Source organism: Megalobrama amblycephala, linkage group LG9 (genome assembly GCF_018812025.1).
Source record: "Megalobrama amblycephala isolate DHTTF-2021 linkage group LG9, ASM1881202v1, whole genome shotgun sequence".
Lineage (NCBI taxonomy): Eukaryota > Metazoa > Chordata > Actinopteri > Cypriniformes > Xenocyprididae > Megalobrama > Megalobrama amblycephala.
In genome coordinates, this window is record NC_063052.1 from 14052240 (window position 1) to 14079808 (window position 27569).

Below are 27569 nucleotides of genomic sequence, written 5' to 3' on the forward strand. Positions count from 1 at the left end.
AACTTAATAGTGCCTTGCATTTTAGACATTTAAATATGAAAAATGTGCACCAGTGAAATGCATAGAACACTATGGAAGCCTGTTTCCACCTGAGAGTAAAAATAATATAATTGTGACTATATATGCAATTTTGCTTTGTTTGTCTAATTTTGCTTCCATCAGTCTAAAATTGTTTTTTTTATTTCTCATAATTGTTATTTTTATTTGCAACTTTATATCCCACAATTGTGCCTTTATATCTCACAATGACTTTATGCCTGACAATGTTTACTGAAACTATTAAATAAAGTTTTTTGTAATTGAAATAATGCTCAAATTGCAAATATTAGCTTTCAAGCTTAAAAAAAAAAAAGAAATATTGCCTTGGCAATTAACTGAAATAAGTACTACTAAAACTCAAAATAATAAAATATTTGAAACTATATAGAACCCCCTAAAAACTTATACAAATAACAAAATTAAAACATAAATAATAAAACTTAATTTAAAATTAAAATGGAAACTAAAATGAAAATAAAAGCTAATTCAAAATATTAATAAAAAATAAACTATTGTATAAAAAACTAAAATGACACTGATTTGACTTTATGTCCTATATTTTAAATATGATCTCATAATTCCCTTTGTATGTTCCAAAACTTCCAAAACAAACTGATGAAACATTTACTGATTTTTTAATTAATTAAAAAAAAAAAAAAAAAAATATATATATATATATATATATATATATATATATATATATATAAAGATTAGGTGGAAGATGCTAAGATTTAGGACAAACTGTGCTTCATGCACTGTAAAAAAAAAAAAAAATATATATATATATATATATATATATATATATATATATATATATATACACATTCATGATTTTTCACAACATTTTTTCTTTTGTCAAATCACCTTCAATAATAAATGTGGTTCAGATAACATAATATTTTGAGTTTCTGTTGATTAAACCAATCGCCTTCATTGTATCAACTTAAATTATTAATTTCAATGAACCCAAAACTTTAAGGCAACCAGGTAACTTACCTTTTTAAAGGTGCCATCGAACGTTTTTTTACAAGATGTAATATAAGTCTAAGGTGTCCCCTGAATGTGTCTGTGAAGTTTCAGCTCAAAATACCTCACAGATTTTTTTTTTTTTTTTTTTTTTAACTGCCTATTTTGGGGCATCATTAACTATGCACCGATTCATGCTGCGGCCCCTTTAATTCCTCACGCTCCCCGCCCACTGAGCTCATATTTGCCTTAAACAGCATAAACAAAGTTCACACAGCTAATATAACCCTCAAATGGATCTTTACAAAGTGTTCGTCATGCAGCATGTCTAATCGCATAAGTATGGTATTTATTTGGATGTTTACATTTGATTCTGAATGAGTTTGATAGTGCTCCGTGGCTAACGGCTAACATTACTACACTGTTGGAGAGATTTATAAAGAATGAAGTTGTGTTTATGAATTATACAGACTGCAAGTGTTTAAAAATGAAAATAGCGACGGCTCTTGTCTCCGTGAATACAGTAAGAAACGATGGTAACTTTAACCACATTTAACAGTACATTAGCAACATGCTAACGAAACATTTAGAAAGACAATTTACAAATATCACTAAAAATATCATGATATCATGGATCATGTCAGTTATTATTGCTCCATCTGCCATTTTTCGCTGTTGTTCTTGCTTGCTTACCTAGTCTGATGATTCAGCTGTGCACAGATCCAGACGTTAATACTGGCTGCCCTTGTGTAATGCCTTGAACATGAGCTGGCATATGCAAATATTGGGGGCGTACATATTATTGATCCCGACTGTTACGTAACAGTCGGTGTTATGTTGAGATTCGCATGTTCTTCAGAGGTCTTTTAAACAAATCAAATTTACATAAGAAGGAGGAAGCAATGGAGTTTGAGACTCACTGTATGTAATTTCCATGTACTGAACTCTTGTTATTCAACTATGCCAAGATAAATTCAATTTTTAATTCTAGGGCACCTTTAAGTTAAACCAACAATTCTTCTTTACGGTGTGTGGATTTAATATGGAATGTCAGTCCGTTCTCTTAAATATGTGAAGACTGAGTATTATATGGGGCGGTTGGCACACCCGAACCACAGTAAAATTTGAGCGCTCCATGCAGCCCTATACGACACTGACTGATATCAAAACCATACTTTCCAAATGAGATGTAATTAAAAACTTGGCTAGAGTTCAATTTGTAACATTAAAGTGAAGAGGAAGGGCATTTCGGGCAATCGATACTCATGTTCATTTCCTCTAAGAGCTGCGTGCAGAACAAGCACGCAATGGATTTTTCCCTTTTAACAAATGTAGCAGTGTGCGAAGGAGAAAAAAAAAACAAAAAACAAACTGGTAATAATTACCCTCTTTTACCCATCATCACCAGGGTAGACAAAGCTGGAGGGAGTGAATCAATAGCCCAATTTGAGCCCAGTCAATAAACAGCAGAGGTGAAATATTATGATGATATAAACATTAGACGCTTCCATTATGACTAACGATTACATCCATAAGATACAGCTGGAAACGACACATGATGCACAGGCACGGCAACAACATTAAATGAGGAAGGCTTTAACGCTGTTAAAACATGCAAGATTACATCTAAATCACAGCTAAATCATTCAGACTCGTTGGAAAACACACAGTTACAAAGGTGAGATTACGGATGGGGCGATGACTCATTTAAGATGTCCATGGGATTAAGCAAAGATTCGACAGGAAGCTGCTACCGTTTGCACCCAACAAAATGCCACACAAGACGGATGAGCATGGATATAAACACCGGTGGGCAAGGCATTTGGACTCACCATATTGTTGGCGGCTCGGACCCCTCCACCTCCAAGTAATCGTACTTTTCCTCCGTCTGGAAGTCTGTAAAAATGATGGAGATGGTGTCTCCGGGATCAGCAAGTATGGTCCACGTACAGTCCGCACTATTGTAATATTCACTCGGGAAATTGGGACTCGTAATGATGCCACTTGAACCCCTCAGAGTATCACCACATGTGTCCTCAGCTGTCAACCAAACACGAAAAGACTTGTGTTAGGAATCGGCCTTTAATTTCTAGACATACTTATACAGCAGAAAATGACAGCTGAACCTTTTGGACTAAATCGAGGGCACTTTTTCGCCAAATTATTTCATGTGCTCCAATTCACTTTAAGGATTTTTCCAGCCCATTGTTGAGAGCTAAAAATAGCTTTACGGCCAGTTTGTTCAATAATAAGCATGTGAGAGAGAAGCCACGGTGCCGTTCATTAATCCGGCACGAAAACAGGCTCGCTTCAAGGCTTTCCCATGATTCCTTTTATCATGTTTTAGTGAGGGAGTGGCTCTTCCGGTGGCTTCTGAAGCTTTGGCCCTCTCTCGTTTTGTTTTGTCAATGCTTTCCTGTCATGACAAGGCTTTCAGAAAAACAAGGTCCCAGCTGCATTTCCAAACAGACTCAGAGCTCATCTCTGGTCCCGTCTGCTAGTAGGTGTCCAATTGAATTTGAGTGCGATCTTTTTGAATTTACCAATTTGCAAATTGTAGTTTTATCTTTAAAAATCGAGTTGCATTAGAACTACGTACAGATAAAGACACATGGACTAGTCTGTGCAAACATGATAAATTATATAGAAATAATTTATACAAACAAGCATCCACTCATATGTACATACAGTCATGGCACCGAGCCATCTGAACGTACATATAGTGTTTACAGAAATATGTAGAAAGCGATGCTCCGATGTGGAGAATCACTTTTACCTGGGATCGACACATAGTAACAGGTGCAGAATTTTTTGGCAACAAGAAGAGTTACATTGAAACACTTATGAGAGACGCATTGACATGTCCGGGACGGGAGCCATGTCGATGCGCACGCACGCACGCATACATTTGCATACGTAAACAGTCAGAACGTACATACACATGACATGCGTTCACAGGCAGAAATACTCAAGAGCACATGCACCTGGAAAGACTAAGGGATAATTTATCTCCTACGTTTCTGACGGTTAGCTTTTGTAATGCAAATATATATCAGTTAACACAGCTCTCTGGGATACTCTATTCTGATTGGACAACTGCTGAATTCAGCGGTCAGTTATTTTATTAAAGGGTTAGTTCACCCAAAAATAAACTAATTCACCTGTAAGACCTTCATTCATCTTCGGAACACAAATTAAGATATTTTTGATAAAATCCCATGGCCCACAAAGCTGCTAAAGGCATATTTAAAACAGTCCATGTGACTACAGTGGTTCAACCTTAATGTTATGAAGCAACAAGAATTTTTTTTTTCAGCGCCAAAAAACTAAATAATGACTTTATTCAACAATATCTAGTGATGGGCGATTTCAAAACACTTCACTTGAAGCTTCGAAGCTTTACGAATCTTTTGTTTACGAATCAGTGTGTATCAAACTGCCAAAGTCACGGGAACCATTGAAATTTCAAACGTTTCGAAACACTTACGACGAAACGAAGACTCGTTTACTGACTTTGGCAGTTTGATACACGCTCCGAACCACTGATTCGAAACAAAATATTATCAATTTGACCCTTCGCAAAGACGAGTTCGATTAGTAAACTGATTAGTAAACGATTAGTAGTGAATGATTCATTAATCAAAATGGCGATATGATTGGTCAGATCGCATGTCAATCAAACTCCCCGCGAAGGGTGTAGAGAAATGATCTTTGAGAACTTCGGTATTAATATTACTGTAGGATTGTTACTCTACAACTTATTTTCTTGCGTGTAACACTAAAGAATATATTTAGGAGAATGCTCAAGCTGCTTTTTGTCCATTCAGTCAAAGCGGATGGGACTAGTAGGGAGAGTCATTCACTTGCATTGTATGCAAAAGAGCAGTTTTGTGTTCAACACAAGAAAGTCAGTCATACAGGTTTAAAATGATGCGTAGTGAGTAAATGATGAAAGAAGTGAGGTAAAAAGGCTCTCATTGAACATTAACACAATAATAAACTAAAGGAATAAATCTATAAAAGCAAAGAAAAGCTATGACATGGTTCATGAGCGTGTATAAAACGTTTTTGTTCATTTGTGTCGGGTTTCAAATGCAAGCTTGTCCTTAAACATTTCCACACTCTGATGGCTAGTGAAAAGTCATGAGACATAAAACCTGAACTACAGTAATATCAATGCTAATGTCAGTAAAAAGTGTGCAAACACACTCACACACACACAACTATTAATGTCACTGAGCATGTGATTGACAGCCTCATAAAAATTCCATTACATAAAAGGAACTCAGGAGACAAAACGGACAAAGGTGTGTTTGGGTAAGTGTGAGAGTGTGAATTTCTTTCCTTTGTTTACACTGAAAGTGCTGCATCTCAGTTAGATACATAAGAAAAAGAAATGTTGTATTTTATTATTTTTATTTTTTTTATGCATGGCTCATAGACATTTTGTAAAAGTATGCAAATGAAGTGTGACAATGCTTGTGGGCATGTTTAAAAATATCCTCGCCAGAGTCAATGTTGAGGTGGCCTTTTGGTGTGTTGCTGAGTATGTAAACACTTACCTACAAAAAAAATGTATAATTCAGAAAAATCGACTTCAATGATAAAAGTGGAATGCGACAGTGTGTGTTTCAATAAATACTAAAGCAGCTCGGCCTTGACATTTGCATTGTAATGTGCAGTGACGGACTGTGACTATGATAGATTCCCTCAGGGAAATATTTGTGTCAGTCATTTGTAAATCAATTCTGCATTTTTATGCATCTCTCAGTGTCAGAAGTGGAGCAGCTATCACTGCATTTCATATAAACCGGAATAATAACGCAATAACATAAAGGGTCGAAAAGAAAAGAAAAAATCTCATTCTGCAGTTGTTCATGGGCAAACAGCCAACATGACCTCAAATCCATATTGTACTGTTAAAGGCACCTTGAATTTAGTGATAAATATGTCAAAATATGGGGTCAAAAGTACAGTTGTGATCTATGCTTGCTCCACCGATAAAAATAAAAATAATCTCCCTTCTTTATCTTCTGTCGATAGTCATGGTTGATATGTTTAGGAGTGTTCAAGTAGTGTGTTTTATTTAAGAATATTTACTTAATTACTAAATGACACAGGTATGTATAATGTAACAATGCTTCAACTTTAAACGATACCAGATTAGATATATTTCTGTTAGATTAATTGATGCTTGAATAATAAAAAGATCTTTTAAAATCAGGGTGAAATGATAAAAATGCTGAAAAGACTGGCAAAATGACATAAAACATGTAATAATTCAATACAGTTAAAATATTGTTGGATTGAGGTAAAATCATACCATATATATGTAATTTAATTGACACAAAGCATGTAATAATTCTGATACCTATATATATATATATATATATATATATATATATAGAATTATTACATGCTTTATGTAATTTTGTGCATGCCAATATCATGGATTAGGTTTATTTGACGTTCATAAGCATTTTTATCATTTCAACCCTGATAATCGTTTCTCTCTCTCTCTCTCTCTCTCTCTCTCCTCTCAGGTTCTTTTGCCACTCAGTCCAGCTATAGCGCGTTCCGGCAGGAAAGTGACGTTATATATATATATATATTACGGAAAAAAACGAAACTGGCGCCGCGTTCGTTCCGTAAGTAGAATAGGGAAGGCCGTAGAACATTAAGCGTAAGCCGTTATGAAATTGCGGAAGCTTATAAGTACATTCAAGGCGATATTTTTTTATAAAGCATAAACGGTTGTAAAATGACCGATCGATTCACTAGATAAGACCCTTATTACTCACCTGGTATCGTTTAAATGCCATTGAAAAGCTGACACTGAAACTGTAATTTTGACCATTCAATCTGTTGGTAGCCATTGAAATCCACTGTAAGGAGAAAATATCCTGGAATGTTTTTGATCAAAAATGCTTCATTGTTAGACTGACGAAATGAAAGACATGGACATCTTGGATGACTTGGGGCATATAGTATATATATTATCAGGAAATAGTGTATTTAAAGAGTGGACTAATCCTTTAATAAAATGTCTTTTACCACAAAACATTTTTGAAAAAGCTCAGAAACCTGGATGAATTGTTCAACACCTGAACAATAACAAATCTTGCACTATAGCCTTTAAGTACAAATGTTTCATTTCAAAATCTTAAACATGCATACTGAAAATTTATGCTTCATGTGAATAATCTGTGGAATGTCAAAAAAAAAAAAAAAAAAAAAAAGTGCAGAAAGAAAGATTACTGTTTTTTTTTCAGCTATGCTAAAAATTCAGTGTCTGTCTCCCCTGTGCATCTTCTCCTCTCAGCCATCATCTAGACTCCAGAAACAGCTCTGGGACAGGACTATGGATTGAAATGCAGGACTGGTATAAAGGCTGATGCTATGATGGCAGACACAGACACAAACATGTTAGCAAATGATCGTTCAGAGGCCCATGAGATGAGATGTGGTGTCAGGAACCTGATACTCTCCTGTCCATCAGCTAAAAGCCAGCCTGACTAGACTATATATGTACAAACTGCAATGGACCATTAAGATACACAGTGGGTTGGGCTCTAAAAGTCTGAGACTATATATAACATTTCAGATGCTGCACTATTTCTAGGTCAGTAATCTAATAAGCTAATTTGTATGGAAGCTTGTTTCCGCCACTGAATAAAACATTAAAAAGGTAATTGCAACTTTTTATCTCACAATTCTGACTTTTTTTTTTTTTTTTTTTTTTTAGACTTCTTTAAGTCATTGCGTGATTTAAAGTCGCAATTGTGTGATTTAAAGTTCAGGTTTCTCTATGTCTTTTGGATTAATATTTCTTCTAAAATGCCATTCGTTTTTTGCAGCATGTCCCTGAGTCCATCACCTGGCCAGATCCATTAAATCATGTTCTGTCACAAAGCCTACTTATTTCATTTTCTCTTTCGATACAATGGTCTGTCTACCCACATATTGTGTTCTCGGGGGGAAGGAACCTGTCAGAGACTGGAGGTGGAATCTGAGCTTGATGGAGTCTCTGTATAATCCATGTGATGTGACAGTTGAGAGGGGTGGAATATGGTGATTGAACTGCACAGAGCTGCGCTGGGGGCTTCCGTCTAATCCAGTCATCAGAGAGCAGGAGAAATGAACACATTCTGACTGCACAATGCTCAGCTGAAGAGGCCATTTGTATGTGTATTATTCATGCATGTTCAATGTCAAATGCAAATAAATTCAAATTGACACATATGAATAATATGCAACATATGAAGGGGCCAGGATTATGACCCTTCTGATAATCACTAGTCTGTCTATCTATCTATCTATCTATCTATCTATCTATCTATCTATCTATCTATCTATCTATCTATCTATAAACATTACAAAATAACATTGTGCATTATTTACATTTCATGTTATTCTATATGCCTGATTATTATTTAAAAGGTTTTACAGTCAGCGTGAGCTCCGCTGGGCACCGAGACAGCTGCCGAAAACACTGACAAACAGTCACATCTGGTCACTTAGTTCTGAAATCACATCTGTGCTGCATTGGGGCTCCTCACCCTAAAATCAATCAGTTTTACAGCATCCTTACTGACATCTCTGCAGTCCTCCAGAGCCTTCTGTGGTGATACTGTCATATTTTGTTTTCAAAAATATTCATATTTGTGTTGACACTTCTTCCTGAGGGTGAGTGACATGATAAACGAGCTGCCGCTGTAAATGTAGTAAGTATGTTTGTGGGAGGGCAAAAGAAATGAAGCCAATGCACCGAAAGATATCTTGAAGCTCTGATGAAAAATGAGAAAGCGTTCAGCCTGGTGTGAATTCAGGTGAGTTCTCGTCTGCAGGAGCGCGCGGGTCCCTCCGCATACAGTCTCTGAGGAGATTTCTGAAATGTCAGCCCTGACAACCTCAACAAATGTAGGCATACAAACATATTTTCATGCTCTGGAGCACCCAGGAGGCACAAACCCATTTCAACTTTTTGATCTCAACTGCTGAGAGGAGACTTTGAAATGACCACGATGTAATAATAAATGGTACCTGTGTAGAGCTTTGGGAATATGAAGGCATCTCCATTTGAATCCATGTACCTGATAACCCAATTTTTTTTTTTTTTTTTTTTTTGCTATTTGGGTGTTTGTTGGCCCTGTGGTACTTTTGAAACTTTTTTTTTTACTTTTTAATTTATCCACTTTCCAATAATCCATGGCAGTGTCATGTTATTTTATTATTATTTTAGTTTTTTTTTTTTTTTTTTATTATTATTATTTTCTTTAGTTTTATTATAGTTTTATTAATATTTAGAATTAGCTTTTATTTTTTTATGTTCATTTTAGTTTAATTAGTAATTTGGTTATGTGCTTTTATTCTGGCTTTTTCTTTAATGTTTATTATGTTTTTTTTTTTGTTTTTTTTTTTATTGCTATTTAGATTTTTTTTTTTTTTTTTTTCAGTTTTAGTTTAGTTTTCTTTTTTATTCATTTCCAGTTAATAATTTTAGTTCTTCAACTTAAACTTATTTCAGTTTATTGCAAAAAAAAAAATAAATAAATAAATAAAATAAATAAAAAAAATAAAAAATAAATAAAATAAACATGTTTGTTTATTTTAAAAATTTTGGCTATTATGTATTTATGTATTTTGACTTTATTTCAATTAACAGAAAAGTTTTTAATAGTTTTAGTTTTAGTTAGTGATAATAACTCTGATCCATAACTGTTTCTTCAGGGACTTTTATATTCTGAGGGTTGATTATTATTAAAATTAACAGATTTAAAATGTTTTTTTTTAATCACATTATTTATTGTATATTATTTATCTCTATATTTTTCACTAAGGTTATATGTTTGTTTATATCGTTTTATTTTTTTTTTTTTTCGGGACTGTGAAACACTTTGGACAACCAATGTTGTATTAAATTGTGCTATATAAATAAATAACCATAACCATAACCATTTATATACAATAAATAAATAAATAATAATAATAATAATAATAATAATAATAATAATAATATAAAATATAATATACAAATAAAATTATTCATTATTACATATATTTGACATTTAAATTGAAATAAACAAAACATTTTATTTCAATATTTATTGTGTGAAAATAATTACACTGTAAAAAATATTTTCATGATTTGTTATCACAAAGTTTTTTCTTTTGTCAAATCAACTTCATTAAATAATGTGGTTCAGATAACATAATATTTTGAGTTTCTGTTGAATAAACCAATCGTCTTCATTGTATTAACTCAAATTTTTAATTTCAATGAACTCAATTTTAGGGCAACCAGGTAACTTACTTTTTTAAGTTTAAACAACAATTTTTTTTTAATTTTTTTTTACAGTGTATAAATTATTGTATAAAGTAATTATAAATTAATTATTAAATAATGAAATGATAACCATCCCCTAATCAAATATTTCAGATAAAATACGATACACACATGGTAGGTCAGTTAGCCTTTCCTGGTTAAATCAGCTGTGTCTCGTGGCCCTAAACTGTATATGACACAAGCAACAATGAAGACGGCCATCCAGAATGTCCATTCAAATCACAATCAGCGTTACAGAGAGAAGCTACTGAGGGCATTGATATAACAGGGCCTGCCCCGGCTAAATCATCTGCTCCCGAGCTGTTTGATTCATCATTGCTCTGCTGGGGGATGTGGAGCCATGTCAAAACAAAGCATGAGATATCAAGAAACTATGAAGTGTTATGATATCAGTACCCACTTGGGCGATATATGGCTAACATATTTCAACTTTTCTTACTTTTTGTTATATGAAGGTCACATTAAAATTTTTAAACTTTTTTTTTTCCTTCCTCAATTATAATACCCCTCATGTATATATTGGTGTTTTTTTTCTCAGCTTTGCTTCTCTACATTGTAGTTGTATTCAATAGCACTGATTATGTGCTCATGCTGGTTACAAATGCAACCCAAGTATGTTCTTTAGCCTGAATTTAGAGCAGCCTTCTGGGTTTTTGTAAGCAAACGACTGGGGTCAAAATGAAGAGATCTCGCGATCTCTTTTTCATTTTTAATGAAAAAGAGATCGCGAGATGAATCCAATCCGTTGCACTTGGGTAAAATGTCCATTTCAAAACATAAAAAAACTACTTTTTGTTCATGAAAGCATTAAATCCATGAAAACTTTATATATTATCCAGCGTTTGCATTACATATCTAAGGAATGATTTGCTCTCCATCATCGTTCTTCAAGAAAGGATGCAATCTGAGCATCGTTTATAATGTAAAACTCTATACGTACAGTACCAGATATAACTCTCAAATGTTCTCTCAAACTAATGAGCACATGTCCAAAGTAAACTTTTTTTTTTCCTTCCTCAATTATAATACCCCTCATGTATATATTGGTGTTTTTTTTCTCAGCTTTGCTTCTCTACATTGTAGTTGTATTCAATAGCACTGATTATGTGCTCATGCTGGTTACAAATGCAACCCAAGTATGTTCTTTAGCCTGAATTTAGAGCAGCCTTCTGGGTTTTTGTAAGCAAACGACTGGGGTCAAAATGAGCAGTTTGTCTCTGGATATATGGAAAAACCAAATTAGCAAAAATGTATTCAGGAGATCAGCTTCTGCTGCGCCGTGTCAGAGGAAACAGCTGACTCATCATCGTAAAATAATTCCTAAATAGAGAAATGACTAGCTCAGCAGAGCAGCTGTGGGTTTCGGGCCAGTCGCCGGATGCCTGACTGGCTTTACAAAAGATCATCGGCACTTCAATCACATCATGGAGAAGGTGCTGAAATGGCCTTGTGCTAATCAACAGTGCATGCTCGTGTAAAACTATAATCATATGATCAATTTAAGCATAATCCTCAGGCTGTGACTATAGTGGCGCTTCGGAGGAAGAGGACGTCACTCATCATCTCTGCTCTTACACCCACACAGACATGTCGTTCGGCCCTGTGGGGAGCACCGTTCTCAGGCTTGTGTTAATTCACTGCACTTAATGTGTGACTGAGCTAAGCATTCTGAGCAATTAGAGCTTGCACTGATGTGCAAATTTATTGTGGAGGAGAGGCCTTTTAGCTCAAAGGTGTTCTACACACATCTGGATAGTATACTATCTGATAATTCTAGACATTTTTAAGCACAAATTTCATGTTTGGAATTTATCTGTATACACAAAGGTAACATTAGGAAGTTCAGTTCTCTTGGTTCTTTTGGTCTGGAAGGTTTTAGTTCAATGGTTTGCAGTAACATTGCCAATATGATGAGAAAACCAACATTCTGACCTTTTTATGGTCGCATCTTTGACATCACATCCTGGTTTTGGTTCAATTGGATGTATTTGGTCCATTTTGCATTCATATTTCAGTCAAACCGCAACAGAGATTGTTTGGAAGTGGACTGAGACCCATTTTCAGGGGTTTTGGTCCGCTTGTTTGGGTTCGTATGGCATTATTCAAATGAACCGCACCAGAGTTTGTTTAAATCATAGACTGTAAAAAAATATGGACGTAGTGTCCGTGACGTCACCCATAGAGTTCTGAACAGCAGTTTTGACGCGTAAATGAGGCCGCGGCCATCTTAGCTGCACGTGACCGCACGTCACTCACGGATAACTGAAAATGGGCAAAGAGGCGGGATGTAGTTGGAGCCCATGCGGCTTGTTGCTGAAACCACGCCCGCCTAGCATATCTATCTTAGATACTATCTAAAATATTAATAAAGATAACAATACCATTAGAAAGTACTAAAGTTTTACTGTCAATCTACGGTGATTTTTAAGATAACGTTATAACATTAGATGCTCTAACACCAGTAGGCTCATTAATTTGTGTGGGTTGTGCAAATAACACAAAAAAATCAACTGGGACTTCATACCTTTTAATGAAAAAGAGATCGCGAGATGAATCCAATCCGTTGCACTTGGGTAAAATGTCCATTTCAAAACATAAAAAAACTACTTTTTGTTCATGAAAGCATTAAATCCATGAAAACTTTATATATTATCCAGCGTTTGCATTACATATCTAAGGAATGATTTGCTCTCCATCATCGTTCTTCAAGAAAGGATGCAATCTGAGCATCGTTTATAATGTAAAACTCTATACGTACAGTACCAGATATAACTCTCAAATGTTCTCTCAAACTAATGAGCACATGTCCAAAGTATAATGTTTCAAAATAGTGCAGCAGTTTTAGTTATAATATCCAAGCAGTGCTGTCGGAGTTGTATATCCTCCTGGTATTGTCACTGTAGTAAATCTCAGGAACAAAACTTTTAGCCAATGCCACGACGATCCAACAACGTGTGTTCCGCGTGCGAGCACATGTACACAGACTGACATCTGTCTGAAGTATGCAGCAAGCCATATATTGTATAAAATAATCCAGAAAAAAGGCACAAATACGGCTGAGATGCCAAATTCAGCGGCTGGAATTAGCTGAGGTAACATGACGGCTCACAGACAGCAGCGCCAATCCACCTGTCACTCAAGTGACCACGCCCTTAATTATGCAGAACTTTAAGGCTTAATATAATTTAAACGGATGAGTTATAAAAAAATTCACCCCCCTCAGAGTTGTCATGAAAGGCAAAATTAGCAGTATAGACCAAAATACAATTTGAACCAGAGTGTAAACATGTTTTTTTCTGCTGTAAACTTGGCTGTTTTAACATGATGGTCAATGAGATTCTGCTCCCTTTTGCAGCCTGTCCCTAGCGGCCAGTCGATGAATCGCAGTTTAAGTTACTTCCGTATTGGCTTTACGAGAAACTGGGGGAGGTTGCCGCTTGGTTTAAATCAAACCAAACCTTCCAAGTGTGAACCACTGACTGTATAAAATAGGGACGTAGTGTCTGTAACATCACCCATAAGTTTCTGAAGAGCATCTATGAAGCCCAAAGTGGGCGGAGCCGGCCGTCGCCATCTTGGCAGCGGGTCACTCCCGGATAAACAAAAATGGGCAAAGAGGCGGGGCGTGGGTGGAGCTGAGGTGCCTGGTTGCTGAAACCACACCCTTCTAGCTCGACATGAGCAATATAGCTCAGGCTAAGGAGCTATTTATCTATTTTAGTTCTTAGGGTTTACTGTCAATCTACAGCAGTGTTTCCCAACCCTGTTCCTGGAGGCACACCAACACTGCACATTTTGCATGTCTCTCTAATCAAACACACCTGATTCAAGTCATCAGCTCATTAGTAGAGACTCCAAGACCTGAAATGGGTGTGTCAGACAAAGGAGACATGCAAAATGTGCAGTGTTGGTGTGCCTCCAGGAACAGGGTTGGGAAACACTGATCTACAAGACTTCAAATAGCGATCATGAGATGAATCCAATCCGTCACACATGAGTAAAATGTCCATGATAAGTGTCCATTGAAAAACATCCAACAGCACTTTTTGTCCACAAAAGCATTAAATAGCGTTAACTATTGATATATTGTCCATTGTTTGCATCATATTTCTTCTGAATGATCTGCTCTCCATCAGCGTTCTTCAAGAAATTATACAGTCTGAGCAGCGTTTATGTTATAAAACTAGTATACATTAGATTCTCACAAACAAATGAGCTCGCGTGCAAAGTATATTTTTTTCAAAATAGTGCAGCAGTTTTAGTTATAATATCCGGATTTTGTGGTGTCTTGAGAGGCATATTCTCTCCAGCTATTGTCATTGTAGTAAATCTGATGGACAAAACTTTTTAGCCAATGCCAAGACAATCCAACAACGATGCCAAGTTCAACAGCTGGAATTAGTTGAGGTGACGTGACGGCTAACAGACAGCAGACAAATGGCTAGTAGTGACTGCAGCGGCAATCCACCTGTCACTCAAGTGGCCATGCCCTTAATTATGCAGAAATTTATTTATTAACATATTTTTTCCTGCTGTAAAGTTGGGAATTTTAGCTTTGTATGAGAAACAGAGCAAAATTTATGGCTCTGCATGTTCTGAAGGAATCACTCAGACCAGTTTGTGAACTGGATCAACCGATTCATTAAAAAGATTCAACTCGAAAGATTTATTCATGAAACGGATATCATTACTTCTCTCATAAACATGGCAGAGCCAAATGTCAAAACTGATGTGAAATCAAACGCTTGGATACAAATATCTGCTAAATTATGTAAATTATAGTTCATAAACTCTGTCTAAATGATTCATTCAACTCAATGAGTCTGGTCACAGCAGTTAACATCTCAGTGGAGGGAAAGATCATTCATTAAAAATAAGTTTATTCCTCAAACAAAGTTCTTCAAACATCATACGACTTCAGAAGACTTTGAATATAGGCCACAAGTGGATCACGTATGGTCCTTTTGCATCCTTTTTAAGTCCACATTCATCACTGCATTGAAAAGAGCAACCAGTTAACAATTCTTATTGCATTTCACAGAAGAAAGTAAATCAGGCAGGTTTGGAAAAACACGACTGCTAGTAAATCAACACAATCACTAAATAGAATTTCTGGGTGAACTACTCCTTAAAACAAATCCCTCAATGTTCGCTTTTCCTAACCAGGAAGCAACAACGGTTCAACGCTGGAAAGCTTTAACCCATCTTCAATCCGAAAACACTGGAAATCCTGATCCTGCTACAACAGCTGTTAATTAGCACACTTAATTACAAGCTTAGCCCTGTCTGACAGGAATGTGATCCAGCCAGCACTAAAGTAATTAAACGATACAGCAACGATTCACTGGTGCCTCCTGGACTGTGGAGAGAAGCCAATGTTAAAAGAACCCTTTCCGGAAGCTTTGCATTAAGTCTGTTCATTATTCTCCCACAGAGCAGTGAAGGAATGACATATTCGGAGAATTTTTGATTTAAATAATACTACGGCTTGGAAAATGCTGCATCATTCTAATAATGAAACCATTCTAAAATGCAGTCCCTTTGTTTGAAAGTGAAGTACTTCAAAATGACCCGCTATTAAATTGCCTGTTGCTATTAAGGTCAGTCTATAAAATTATATGACAGCTTTTGATGTCTATATTGACGGGCTGAGTATCTAATGTCACTGTCATCCAGTTTGGACCACATTATAAGTCTATTTCCCACCACTAAGCCACAGCCATCTAAGACTGGAAACTAAATTGATTGGGTAATCCATCACGGCCCATTTAACGGCTAACTGGCCACATTCGCTCATTATGACTGCAGATTCAACGGTCTTTAGTCAATAGATCTCCAAAATAGTGTTCCTCATTTCAACAAACGAGTCGAATGAATCTTTTAAAAGAGTTGCAGGAATTCAATATACATTTTTGATGACAATAGAAAAAAAAATTCTCATGAATCAGTTTCAACATAAAATAAAGGCTTCAAAAGTGGGTTTTTGCAGCGACATTATAGAAGAATAATTTATGGTTCCCCAAAGAACCTTTCAGTGAACAGTTCTTAAAATAACTTTTTTTCTTATTTTAAAGAACATTTAAAACAACAAAGAACAAAAAGCAAACATTTTTTCATTTTTTTTTATCATTTAACATTAAAAAAATTTGAGTTTATCCAAACTTTCACCTCCTCAAAGCAATTCAGCAAAGAAATTATTTCCTGCTTTGAAAGGCAGATACAACTGTGTGTCATCAGCATAACTATGATATGAAATGCCAAATTTATTGAATAAAGAGAATCATGTATAGAGAAAAAAGCAACGGTCCTAAAATAAAGCCCTGAGGTACCCCGTAACTTACAGGAGCAGCAGAAGAACAATTATTCCCAATCTTTACAGTAAAAGTCCCAATGTAAAGCCACCCCACTTACCCCAACACACCGCTCAAGGCTCTCTAACAAAAATGGTATGATCCAGTGTGTCAAAGGCCGCACTCAGGTCTAACAAGACCGACACAATTTCCATTGTCAACGTCCAATAAAATTAGGGTTGTTCCGATTCCGATACTAGTATCGGAAATACCACCGATACCACAAAAATTTCTGGCATCGGTATCGGCGAGTATTTTCTTAAACAATACCTAGTTGTGCCCGCTATCTTTGCTTAACGCAGCAAATCGGAAATCAATTCTTCTTCGCGGCTCAGAATGCAAACACAGGAAGTTGTGCTGTGTTGCCACAAGCAACCACTGTTTAGAGCAGCGGAGAAGTGAAAACGCGCTAGCAGTATGTCTGCTGTTTGGCAGTATTTCAGACCAGTAAAACGGCGACATGTCTCATATGCAATGCTGCAATTTCGAGTGGCACAAGTATTGGCAACTTTAACACAAATAACTTAATAAAGCATTTGAAGACGCGTCACCCCGCGCAACACGATGGTTACATAAAGGCTAATGCTGCGTTCACACCAGACGCGAATGAAGCGATAAGCGCGAGTGATTTACATGTTAAGTCAATGCAAAGACGCGAATTGACTTCCTGCGGCGCGATTCGCGTGAATGACGCGGTGCGAATTGAGCGATTCGGGCGTTTGACGCGCTTAAGATGGAGAAGGATGAGGCGTGCCAGCTTCATTCAAACAAAGAGAAATGTTTTCAAAAGACAAATAAAGATAACCGACAAAATTGTCGGGTTTATTGTTCTGGATGACCAGCTGCTGTCAGTCGTCGAAAACGTGAGATTTTTATTTAACAAAATTGTTTCTGGACTTCAAGTTTTAAAGAGATTATTTTCTTATATAGCCTAATTATATTCCTAGATTTATTTGTTGCACTGTTTTTATAGTTATATTGTAAAACTAATATACCTTTTTCAGTTTACAGTGTTAGATTTGTGGCTGCATTTGAAGTTCTTTTTCACTTAAAATAAATAAATAATATAACTGACAAATGTATGTCAGATAATAAAAATACTCTAGTTCACTGTATGTTTTTCTTCTTGTTTTATTAAGGGATAAGTCTGAAGCACACCATAAATAATTCTATCAAATCATACAGGGCTAGTAGTGTATATATATATACAGATACACACCCAGGTATCGGATCGGTACTCGGTATCGGCCGATACCCTGAGCTCAGGTATCGGAATCGGTATCGGGAATGGAAAAGGGGTATCGGAACATCTCTAAATAAAATATCATTTAATACCCTAATGAGGGCAGATTGAGTACTATGACCAGTTCTGAACCCTGACTGAAACTTATCCATTATGTTAATCTCTGCTAAAAAAGGAGAAAGCTGATAAAACACAACCTATTCTAGGATTTTTGCAATAAAAGTAAGTGTAGAAATTGAATGAAACGTATAATGTTTCAAACTTGGTGGCACACAACCCTCAGCCAGACTTTTGTTTACGGTTGATAAAATATATGGACCAATAGTATCAAAAAGTGAAACTATTGTACTTACTGGAAAATCCCACAAATATGGTGTCATGCCTAACCAGCCATTCATCCCGCTATGATCCTGCACATCGCCTGAGATATGCAGAACTGGGGCTGATGCAGGTCGGACCATTGAAAGGTCACTGCACTGACTTGGAGTGTAATGAGGCACAAGGAAATGGGGGCAGCCAAGAATTTTCATTCCCCGAAAGACACATGATAGATAGTTACTTGTGGATGCACCACACACAGGACCTTGAGTTTGACACAATGCTTCTTTGACCCCATTAGATCACTGTGCGTTAGTCATCAGCCACTCGCACACAAACAAACGGCTACAAACTTGAGATCATACTTAAGCAATCACACAAGCAAGAATGCACAGCACAAAATTCTGGAATACAGAACATTTGGCCAACTGTTTGGGATGGGAAAGGATTTCTCCCATTCTAAAAGTGATAAAAGCTAAAAACAAATGTTATGAATCACATATAACAACCTGATTGAAAAAAATATATATATATTGTACAACACTGTTCAAAAGTTTTGGGGTCCGTACATTTTTTTTATGCTTTTGAAAAAAGTCTCTTATTGCATTTATTTGATCAATGCAATAAGAGTAAATATTCTGAAATATCATTACAATTTAAAAGAACTGTTTTCTATTTTAAATGCATTTTATTTCAGTGATCAAAGCTGAATTTTCAGCATCATTACTCCAGTCTTCAGTGTCACATGATCCTTCAGAAATCATTCTAATATGCTGATCTGCTGCTCAAGAAACATTTCTGATTATTAGCAATGTTGAAAACAGTTGCGTACATTTTTTTCAGGATTCTTTGATGAATAGAAAGTTGAAAAGAACAGCATTTATCTGAAATAGAAAGCTTTTGTAACACTATACGCTACCGTTCAAAAGTTTGGAGTCAGTAAGAATTATTATTTTTTGGAAATAAATTAAAGAAATTAATAATTTTATTTAGCAAGGATGCATTAAATTGATCAAAAGTGACAATAAAGACATTCATAATTTTAATAATGTCATAGAAAACTTCTAAAAAGCATTTTTGTGCCTCGCTGTACTGCAAAGGCTCACTTACTGACCGAAGAGAACAAGAGGGAGTCAGTAAAAGTAAATCAAACTAATCATTTTCAGTGATGTGCATTGCTTCAAATGCGGCCACAAACTAACCTATCTCTACTGAAGGCCTCGCAGGCCAGCCTTGATCCCCACTGCCACAGAGAGTCACCTTCAGCCTCTCAGTCTTCTGCAAGCACTATGAATCAGTGCAAATTATATATGCATGCTGTTGATTCTGTACCGCTGCTTGCTAATCCTGTTATTTGAGTGCCCTTGATGTGAGGGTATTGACAAAGTGTAAAGCTTGTTATTGGATTTCAGATTTTTCCCCTCCTCTCTCATTCCCTCTCGTTCCACCTGCGACATTTTGTTTGTATTAAGACTTGCTTCCTTGGTGAATGCCGGAATGCAACCTTGTAAAACAAATTTGAGACTTTTAGGAGATTTATCGAAATCCAATCTTTGTTTGTGCCAGTAGTCATTACAGCTTGTGTATCAGTCCAAATATGCATTAGATTTATGGTGTAGATAAGTTGGAGAGAACAGGGGCTCCTGATGAGGGTGTGGTGCTGTCAGACGTTTGTGTGTAAGAGTTTCCTTAGCTATACTTTCGGGTCAAATAAGTCCCCATCCGTGAGCCAAGTAGGCTAAGACAATACCTTTCTTTGGGGACATTTAGGATATCCTAGTTTGACAAATATATACAGTATTAAATAATAATAATAATAATACAAATAATCATAAAACAACAGTAAAAACTGTAAATACATTTCAAATATTTTTTATTCTTAGCAATAAAAGATGCATTTTATTTGATCAAAACATACAGTAAAAACTGTAACATTACAATTTCAAATCACATTTTTTTATGTGAATATATTGTAAAATGTAATTTATTCCTGTGATCGAAAAAAAATTAAATGTAAATGCTTTATATAAACAAAAGCTGCATTTTCAGTCCTACACCTTTCCTATTCTACTTACGGAATGAACGCAGCACCATTCCATTTTTTCCATAAGTAGAATAGGGAGCTTTTTGAAGAATACGAAAATGCGGTTTTGGCGGAAGCACTTGGAAGGCGACCATTTGTTTATATAAAGTGAAAATGACCATTGTTTCGCTAGATAAGACTCTTATCCTCGTCTGGTATTGTTTAAAGCTCTTTGAAGCTGCACTGAAACTGTAATTTTGACCTTCAACCGTTTGGAGTCCATTGAAGTCCACTATAAGGAGAATAATCCTGGAATTTTTTCATCAAAAACCTTAATTTCTTTTTGACTGAAGAAAGAAAGACATGAACATCTTGGATGACAAATTATCAGGAAAATTTTATTTGAAAATGAACTAATCCTTTAAGTACACTACTTGACAGTTTCATGCACTTTTAGTATAGTTTTTATTAGTTCCAGAAGTGTACATAAAAAGGGAGTTCATATATCATACATATGACGAAAATAGCCATGTGCAGTAATATTGAAAATTGAGGATGCAATGCATTGTGGAATTGAATCAAACTGTTGACATGATAATCGTAATGGAATTGAATCATAAGACCAGTAATGATTCACACCCCTATTATCAATGAACAGTTTTGCTGAATATAAAGTTCAAAAGAACTGCATTTATTTGAAATCAAAATTTATTTTTTTAACATTATGAATGTCTTTACTGTCACTTATGATCAGTTAAATGTGTCTGTGGGTAAATAAAAATAAAAATACAGAAAGGTTTGAGGTTTGAGTATGGTTTAGTAGTCCTCACTATGATGAAAAAAGAGTTTTGCTCTTTAATCTATTACATTTTCCCTGAACGCAGAGTGCACAAACCTACATATTCATTACTTTTACTTATATTACTATTTTATATATTTCTATGTACTGTAATTTCCCTTTGTCCTACAATCTGCCTCCTGTCCATCCTTTGATAAGTACCTCTAAAAAGTCTTTTCAGCTGCAATTTACTGTGGGATACATTTCAAAATGCATGCGCGCACACACACACACACACACACACACACACAGAGAGAGAGAGAGAGAGAGAGAGATCACTGAGACATTGTGGTAATTAATGCTTTCAGATGTGTAATCAGCCATTTTCAACACACTGTGCTAAAGCAAGTCTCTCCTGAGAGGCAGTGATTGTGAATTATAACACTTCTCTCCAAAGTGCTGTTTCATCACAAACTTAAAAAAAAAAAAGAAAAAAGAAAGAAAATTGCACTTAAGTGAGAGAGATTTTTATGATAGTCATGTCAAAACAAAAAAAGTGATACCATTTAAATGTGTGAGGAGATTTTGCTCTCATTGCTTTCTGCAATTTCCCCACAAAGTGACATATATGGAGAGACTTTTCATTTATTGTATTTATCTCATCTCAAACTACCTAATTTGAACAGAATCGAAGGAAAATCTCTTTTTCAGATCCTGTCTGGCACATTATAAAGATCCAGTGCGTTTGAAAGCTAAATGCAGTTCTATATTTGAGGTTATTTTATCATGTTTTATTGCAAGAACTGTACTCGTGACTACTCAGCCTGTCTTCAACCTAATTTATTCCAGCTTATGCATGTGGGTGAAGTAAGGAGCAAGTGTTCGTGGGTAAGTGAAAGCTTGCGGCTCACTGAAGGAACATCTGTCATTACCCTACAGCATGCATCCAATTAGCTGTATTTTCAGTAAATCAGTAGCTAGGGATCACTCGGGTCAAGTTCTGTAAACAACACACAGACACAAATTTAACTGTAAAAATGAGATGTGCTTCTACTTTAGAAGCAATACAGTTCTTAGAGTATTTCAAGGTAATGCTGTGATTTTCTGAAAGCACCGTTTGGGATGTTTTAGAACAACACTGTAAAAGGCAATTTAAGTGACGGACAGGTCAACATTTTTGGACTTTTCTTCAGTCCAAATGTTTGATGGTTTGGTTAACTTCTGTTATAAAATATAACTCATAGTGCTAATAGTCTCAGCTATTTCATTTCCACACTGGCAGCTCAAGCCAGAAATAATATAACTGAGTGATGCCTAACTACGCCCGGCTAAAAACCGCTCGCTCCCCTGTCAATTAGTAGCCTAATCATATGTTTCTGGCTTCTAGACACCTAGACTTCACAACATATACAGTAGCTCTACCCATAATGCTTTGCACAACTACTCCATCATACTGCAAGAAATTAATGAATAAAAATACATAAATAAATGTTTATACAAATGAATGAATGTAGCTTTCTTTGTCCATGAGGGGGTTTGTTTCCAGGTGGACCATTAAAGAACGTGACACGTCTCCACCGGTCCCTTTCCATGTCTGTATACATCTTGCAAGTGTGTCCTCTAGCACTGAGGCCTTTCACTTCTTCTTTTATCTTCTTTGGCTTATAGAGACATCCTCCAGCTGTCTACATCCTCCAGCTCGCCCTAGTGAAGAATAAGCAAGCTGTTGCCTCCTGTCAGTTTTGGGGTGAACCTTATTGTTTCCTATTGGCTGGCAGGCCACAGTGAAGGCATGTGACAGTCACTCCTGGGAAACCACATGTTCAGTGCTGAATGTTTGTGCAAATCTTTTGATGGGAGAGGTGAGGCGTAATGAACCAATACAATTGACAGCAAAAAATTGTGCTAAACTACACTCTTCAAGGGTTAGTTCACCTAAAAATGAAACTTCTGTCATTAACCCTTAAATGCATACCTCGGGTCTTTAGTGACCTGGAACATCATTCACTACCCTCCTCCTCATTCATTTATTAAAGTTAGACATCAACCTTCTTGGTATTCCTCAATCAATTTATTATAAACAATATAAAAAGAAAAAAATTATAAAAATATAAAAAGAATGCCTATTTTTGCGTTCATTTTGTGTAAAAATTGTATAGGGTCGCTAACGACCCGAGGTGTGTATGAGTGTACGTATATTTTTTCTGCACAACAATAATTGAATCTTAGATGACGGAATAAGTGCAATTCACCTTTATTCCACAAGGTGGCAATATCTTATACACAATGCTGAAGTGACGACTCATTCAGACAGAAAACGAAATAATAAGAAAAACATGAAATGGCTCAGCGATTTACTGCAGAGCAAGTACTGAACGCAATCAAATATGACTGTAACTGTTACTGGATGGATCTGGTGAAGCTGTTAGCGATCAAAATATTGATTTTGAAGATGTTGAAAATTATATAGTTTTGAGAATACGTTTGAGATCGCGAATGGGCTCATATTCGTGACCTCAAACATAAAAATAGTCTATTATTTGCTGAATTTACTGGGAAATGAGCTCTGACGAGGACAGTGAGGATGGCGTAAAACATCTGCTCAAATGGAGCCCTTTCAAGCTCCAAAAGGTAACAAAATATGCTTTATTTTATTCTTCTGTAATTGTTACTCTAATATCAGAGGAGTTTTATATTATCGCAACAGGTAGAGATCCTTCAGTGTTAGTTATAGATCCGGGTAGATAAAGACCCGAATATGTAAGAATGATTGGTGAAACAGTCATGCATTTAAGGGTTAATTACTCACTCTCATGTCATTCCACACCCGTAAGACCTTTGTTTATCTTCGTTTTGTTGTATAAAGCAACAAAATTACACATTGTAGGTCCAGAAAAGTAGTAAAAACATTGTTAAAATTGTCAACGTGACTACAGTGGTTCAACCTTAAAGTTACAAAGCAACTAGAATACTTTTTGTGCGCAAAAACAAAACAAAAATAACGACTTTATTCAACAAATTCATCTCTCTCCTGTCATTCTGCTACTCTATTTTTGTTGCAGCACCTGCAGGTTCTACATCTGAATGGCGACTCAGTATTGGCCAACGCCTGATCATGTGATCAGCACCATGATGACATAGGAGCCAGCCAATAATGAGCCCGCGTTCGGACGTAAACACAAAAACGCAGCACTGTGCCAACTGCGTAACAGACATTATTTTTGTTTTGTTTTGTTTTTGAGCACAAAAAGTATTCTTGTCACTTCATAACATTGAACCACAGAAGTCACATGACTATTTTAATGGTTTTACTTTTCTGGACACTGAATGTGGTAATTTTGTTGTTTTCAATGGAGGATAAAAAAACCTCTCGGATTTCATCAAAATATCTTAATTTGTGTTCCGAAGATGAATAAAGGTCTTACAGGTGTAGAACGACATGAGGGTGAGTAATTAATGACAGAAATTTCATTTTTGGGTGAACTAACCCTTTAAAACCCCCTTTATTTTTATGAGTGTATTCATAGTTTTCAGCCATGTAACTGGTATGGAGACATGGAGGGCAAAAATTACAAAGAACTGCAACACATGTCTGTCAATTTTCCATCTCAAAACAAGAAAAACAAAAATATGTGGACAAAATGCAAATTTTTGGCACTTGTGATCCATATACAGCACCTGCTGCAGTATTTCATTTACTAAAAACAATGAGAAACACCTATGAAGGTGTGCACTAATGCGCCATGATATATCAACATACAATTTACCATTAATTTAAAACGTATACATGCATATTTAACAAACACTGCTTTTTTCCCAAAAAATAGCATTTGATAGACATTTTGAAGGATTCTTAAAAACATTTCTGCTCGATGAAAATCAAGCTTGCCATGGCTGACATGGCCAGAGTCTGAAGAGTGTTCCAATAAACTGTCAAACAGTAATAAAAAAAAAAGTTTGACGTGCCATGAGGCAATTACTGTCAAAGCACAATCTGGAACCCTAGAATAAGCGTGTTGTGTATTTTCCTCGAAATGTGTTAATTTGCTGGCGAGACCTTTAATTTTACTAAAAACAATGAGAAACACCTATGAAGGTGTGCACTAATGCGCCGATGATATATCAACATAAAATTTACTATTAATTTAAAATGTATACATGCATATTTAACAAACACTGCTTTTTTCCCTCCAAAAAATAGCATTTGATAGACATTTTGACGGATTCTTAAAAACTTGTTGCATTTATTGAAGAGAAACAGTGATATTGTGTGGGCTGCACATGGGGAGGTAGAAATAACACTAAAAAAATCAGTTCTGTTGTTGTTTTTATATATATATATCTCTCTTCATGAAACTGTTCTCAGAAACCCCTCGGCTCTGTTGACTGTGCCTCTCCACTGCTATTATTACTTCTCACATAGCTGTCACAGCCATCACAGGCCTCAGATCGGGGAACATGCCTCTCCAGCTCTTACTTTCATTACGTCTTTCCTCCTTACATTTCCTATCCTTCTTTTACACACCCATTTCTGCTCGACGAAAATCAAGCTTGCCATGGCTGACATGGCCAGAGTCTGATGGCTGTTCAAATAAACTGTCAAATAGTAAAAGAAAAAAAAGCTTGAAGTGCCATGAGGCAATTACTGTCAAAGCACAATCTGGAACCCTAGAAAAAGCGTGTTGTGTATTTTCCTCGAAATGTGTTAATTTGCTGGCGAGACCTTTAATTTGAGATGGTTCCCACATTCGAGTGTCAATATCTCGATGTGATAACTGGCTGATGGGTTTGAAGTGATCATCATACAGGCTCTATAGGAGGACCCTTGAGCAGAATCAAACCCCCCCAACTACAACTACAGGATTAGAAACATGCAGCAAGGGGGGGGGGGAAGAAAGGAAGGAAAAAAGCCTCTGGCACAGGCTGGGCACCTGCTATTGTTCTCCGAGCTGCTAGATCGATCATTTTACAAAACCCTCATTTACATCACTGCCTTATTAGTGCTCCGTTTTTCACTGGCTTGATGTGCTTATGTTTTCTGGTGCCAGATTTGCTTTTGATGTGTTGTGGCATGAAATTTTATTTCCATGACTCTCATGCCCTTGAAATCAAAAACAGTTAATTCTTCATCAAGAAAGCAAAAGGCTCAAAGGCTACATTTTTTCTTTTATAATACTATAGGCTTTCATGAGCATGTTTATATCACCATTCAGAATTGAAATGAGAATGCCTTTTAAACTCGAATTTGCACTGATTTTAAATGGAGGATGTAGGATGCAAAACTGCAATTATAATTTAAAAAAACGCTTTATTAAAAAAACTAGAACTAAAAGTATAGTGTAGTTTTTACAGCTTTTATTAATCTAGTATTTCATTTACAAATACAGTCCATTGCTAATGCACTAGTTGTATAATGTTACTTTATACAACTGTTAAAAATGTATTAGTATGTAAAAATTAACTTCAACTATCAATGCTGAATGCAGTTCATTGTTATTTCATATTAGCTATTGCATTAACATTTTAACACAAAGGCCTATATACAATACATTTCTGAGCCTTATTTTAAAGTGTTACCATAATTTATATGCATTTGATTATATTTAATAAAAGACCTTTCAATTTTCTCAAAGTCTTCAAAATAACATGAAGCCGGAGATGGAAACAGAACACAGAAGCTGTGTTGCACTAATACAGTTCTTTTCTTGTTTGAATAACGTGTGTTGAATTTCTTTGAATTGCAATCCTCTAAATTGGACTTTCTGTCATTTCAATTCAAACTCCAGTTCAGCATCCTGTGGGCTTAGCCAATTCAAATTCTACTTTATTAACTAAAGAAGCCAATTCCTGAAATTTTCCCATCCCTGATATCAAGCCAGTTTCGAAATTTGAAAACAATATATTCACCAAACCATTGGGTTTATAGGAGAATTCCCTCAGATATTGTGTGACTTGTATAAATACCACCAAGCCCAAATCTAGCCGTTCTTATGCGAGCTTAACTTTTCAGCTTTATATGACAGATTTATACCGCTCAAATAACTCTGTAAGCTGACATCAAAAGTAAAGGTAACTCAACCACGGTCAAACAAAAGTCTCAAATATCTGAATACTGAGCAGAAACTAGGCTACTCCGTGACAAGCCAACACCAGTTTTTAGAAGGATCTTGTCATTAAAGAGTCATTTTGTTTTCTGACATGTTGTGACACTGTAGCATGTCACGGTGACAAGTTGACTTGCATAAGCAGGGCACGTTTCATTATCGAAATGTGTCTATCACAATGCTACCCCTATTAAATGAGGACTAAACTCAACCTTCCTGCCTCAACTTTCTCAAAATAGTCATGAAAAACAATACCTCAAAATATTACAACCTGCATTTCAACTCAAATCTTCAGATTATGTTAGGGCTCACCGATTTTCGAAATTCAAAAGAGTATTTTGACATATCATTTCACTTTCTGCGCTGCTAGTATTATGATGCTAGTTTCCTAAACCCTCCCCC

At 35.8% G+C, this 27569-nt stretch overlaps 1 protein-coding gene across 1 annotated transcript in view; it reads right to left on the minus strand.

Moving 5' to 3' along the window:
• Positions 1–27569, minus strand: part of csmd3b (CUB and Sushi multiple domains 3b) — a 521564-nt gene that overhangs the window by 313626 nt on the left and 180369 nt on the right. Inside the window, 1 exon segment of the mRNA XM_048201776.1 lies at positions 2838–3045. Within this exon segment, the coding sequence (XP_048057733.1) occupies positions 2838–3045 (208 nt within the window).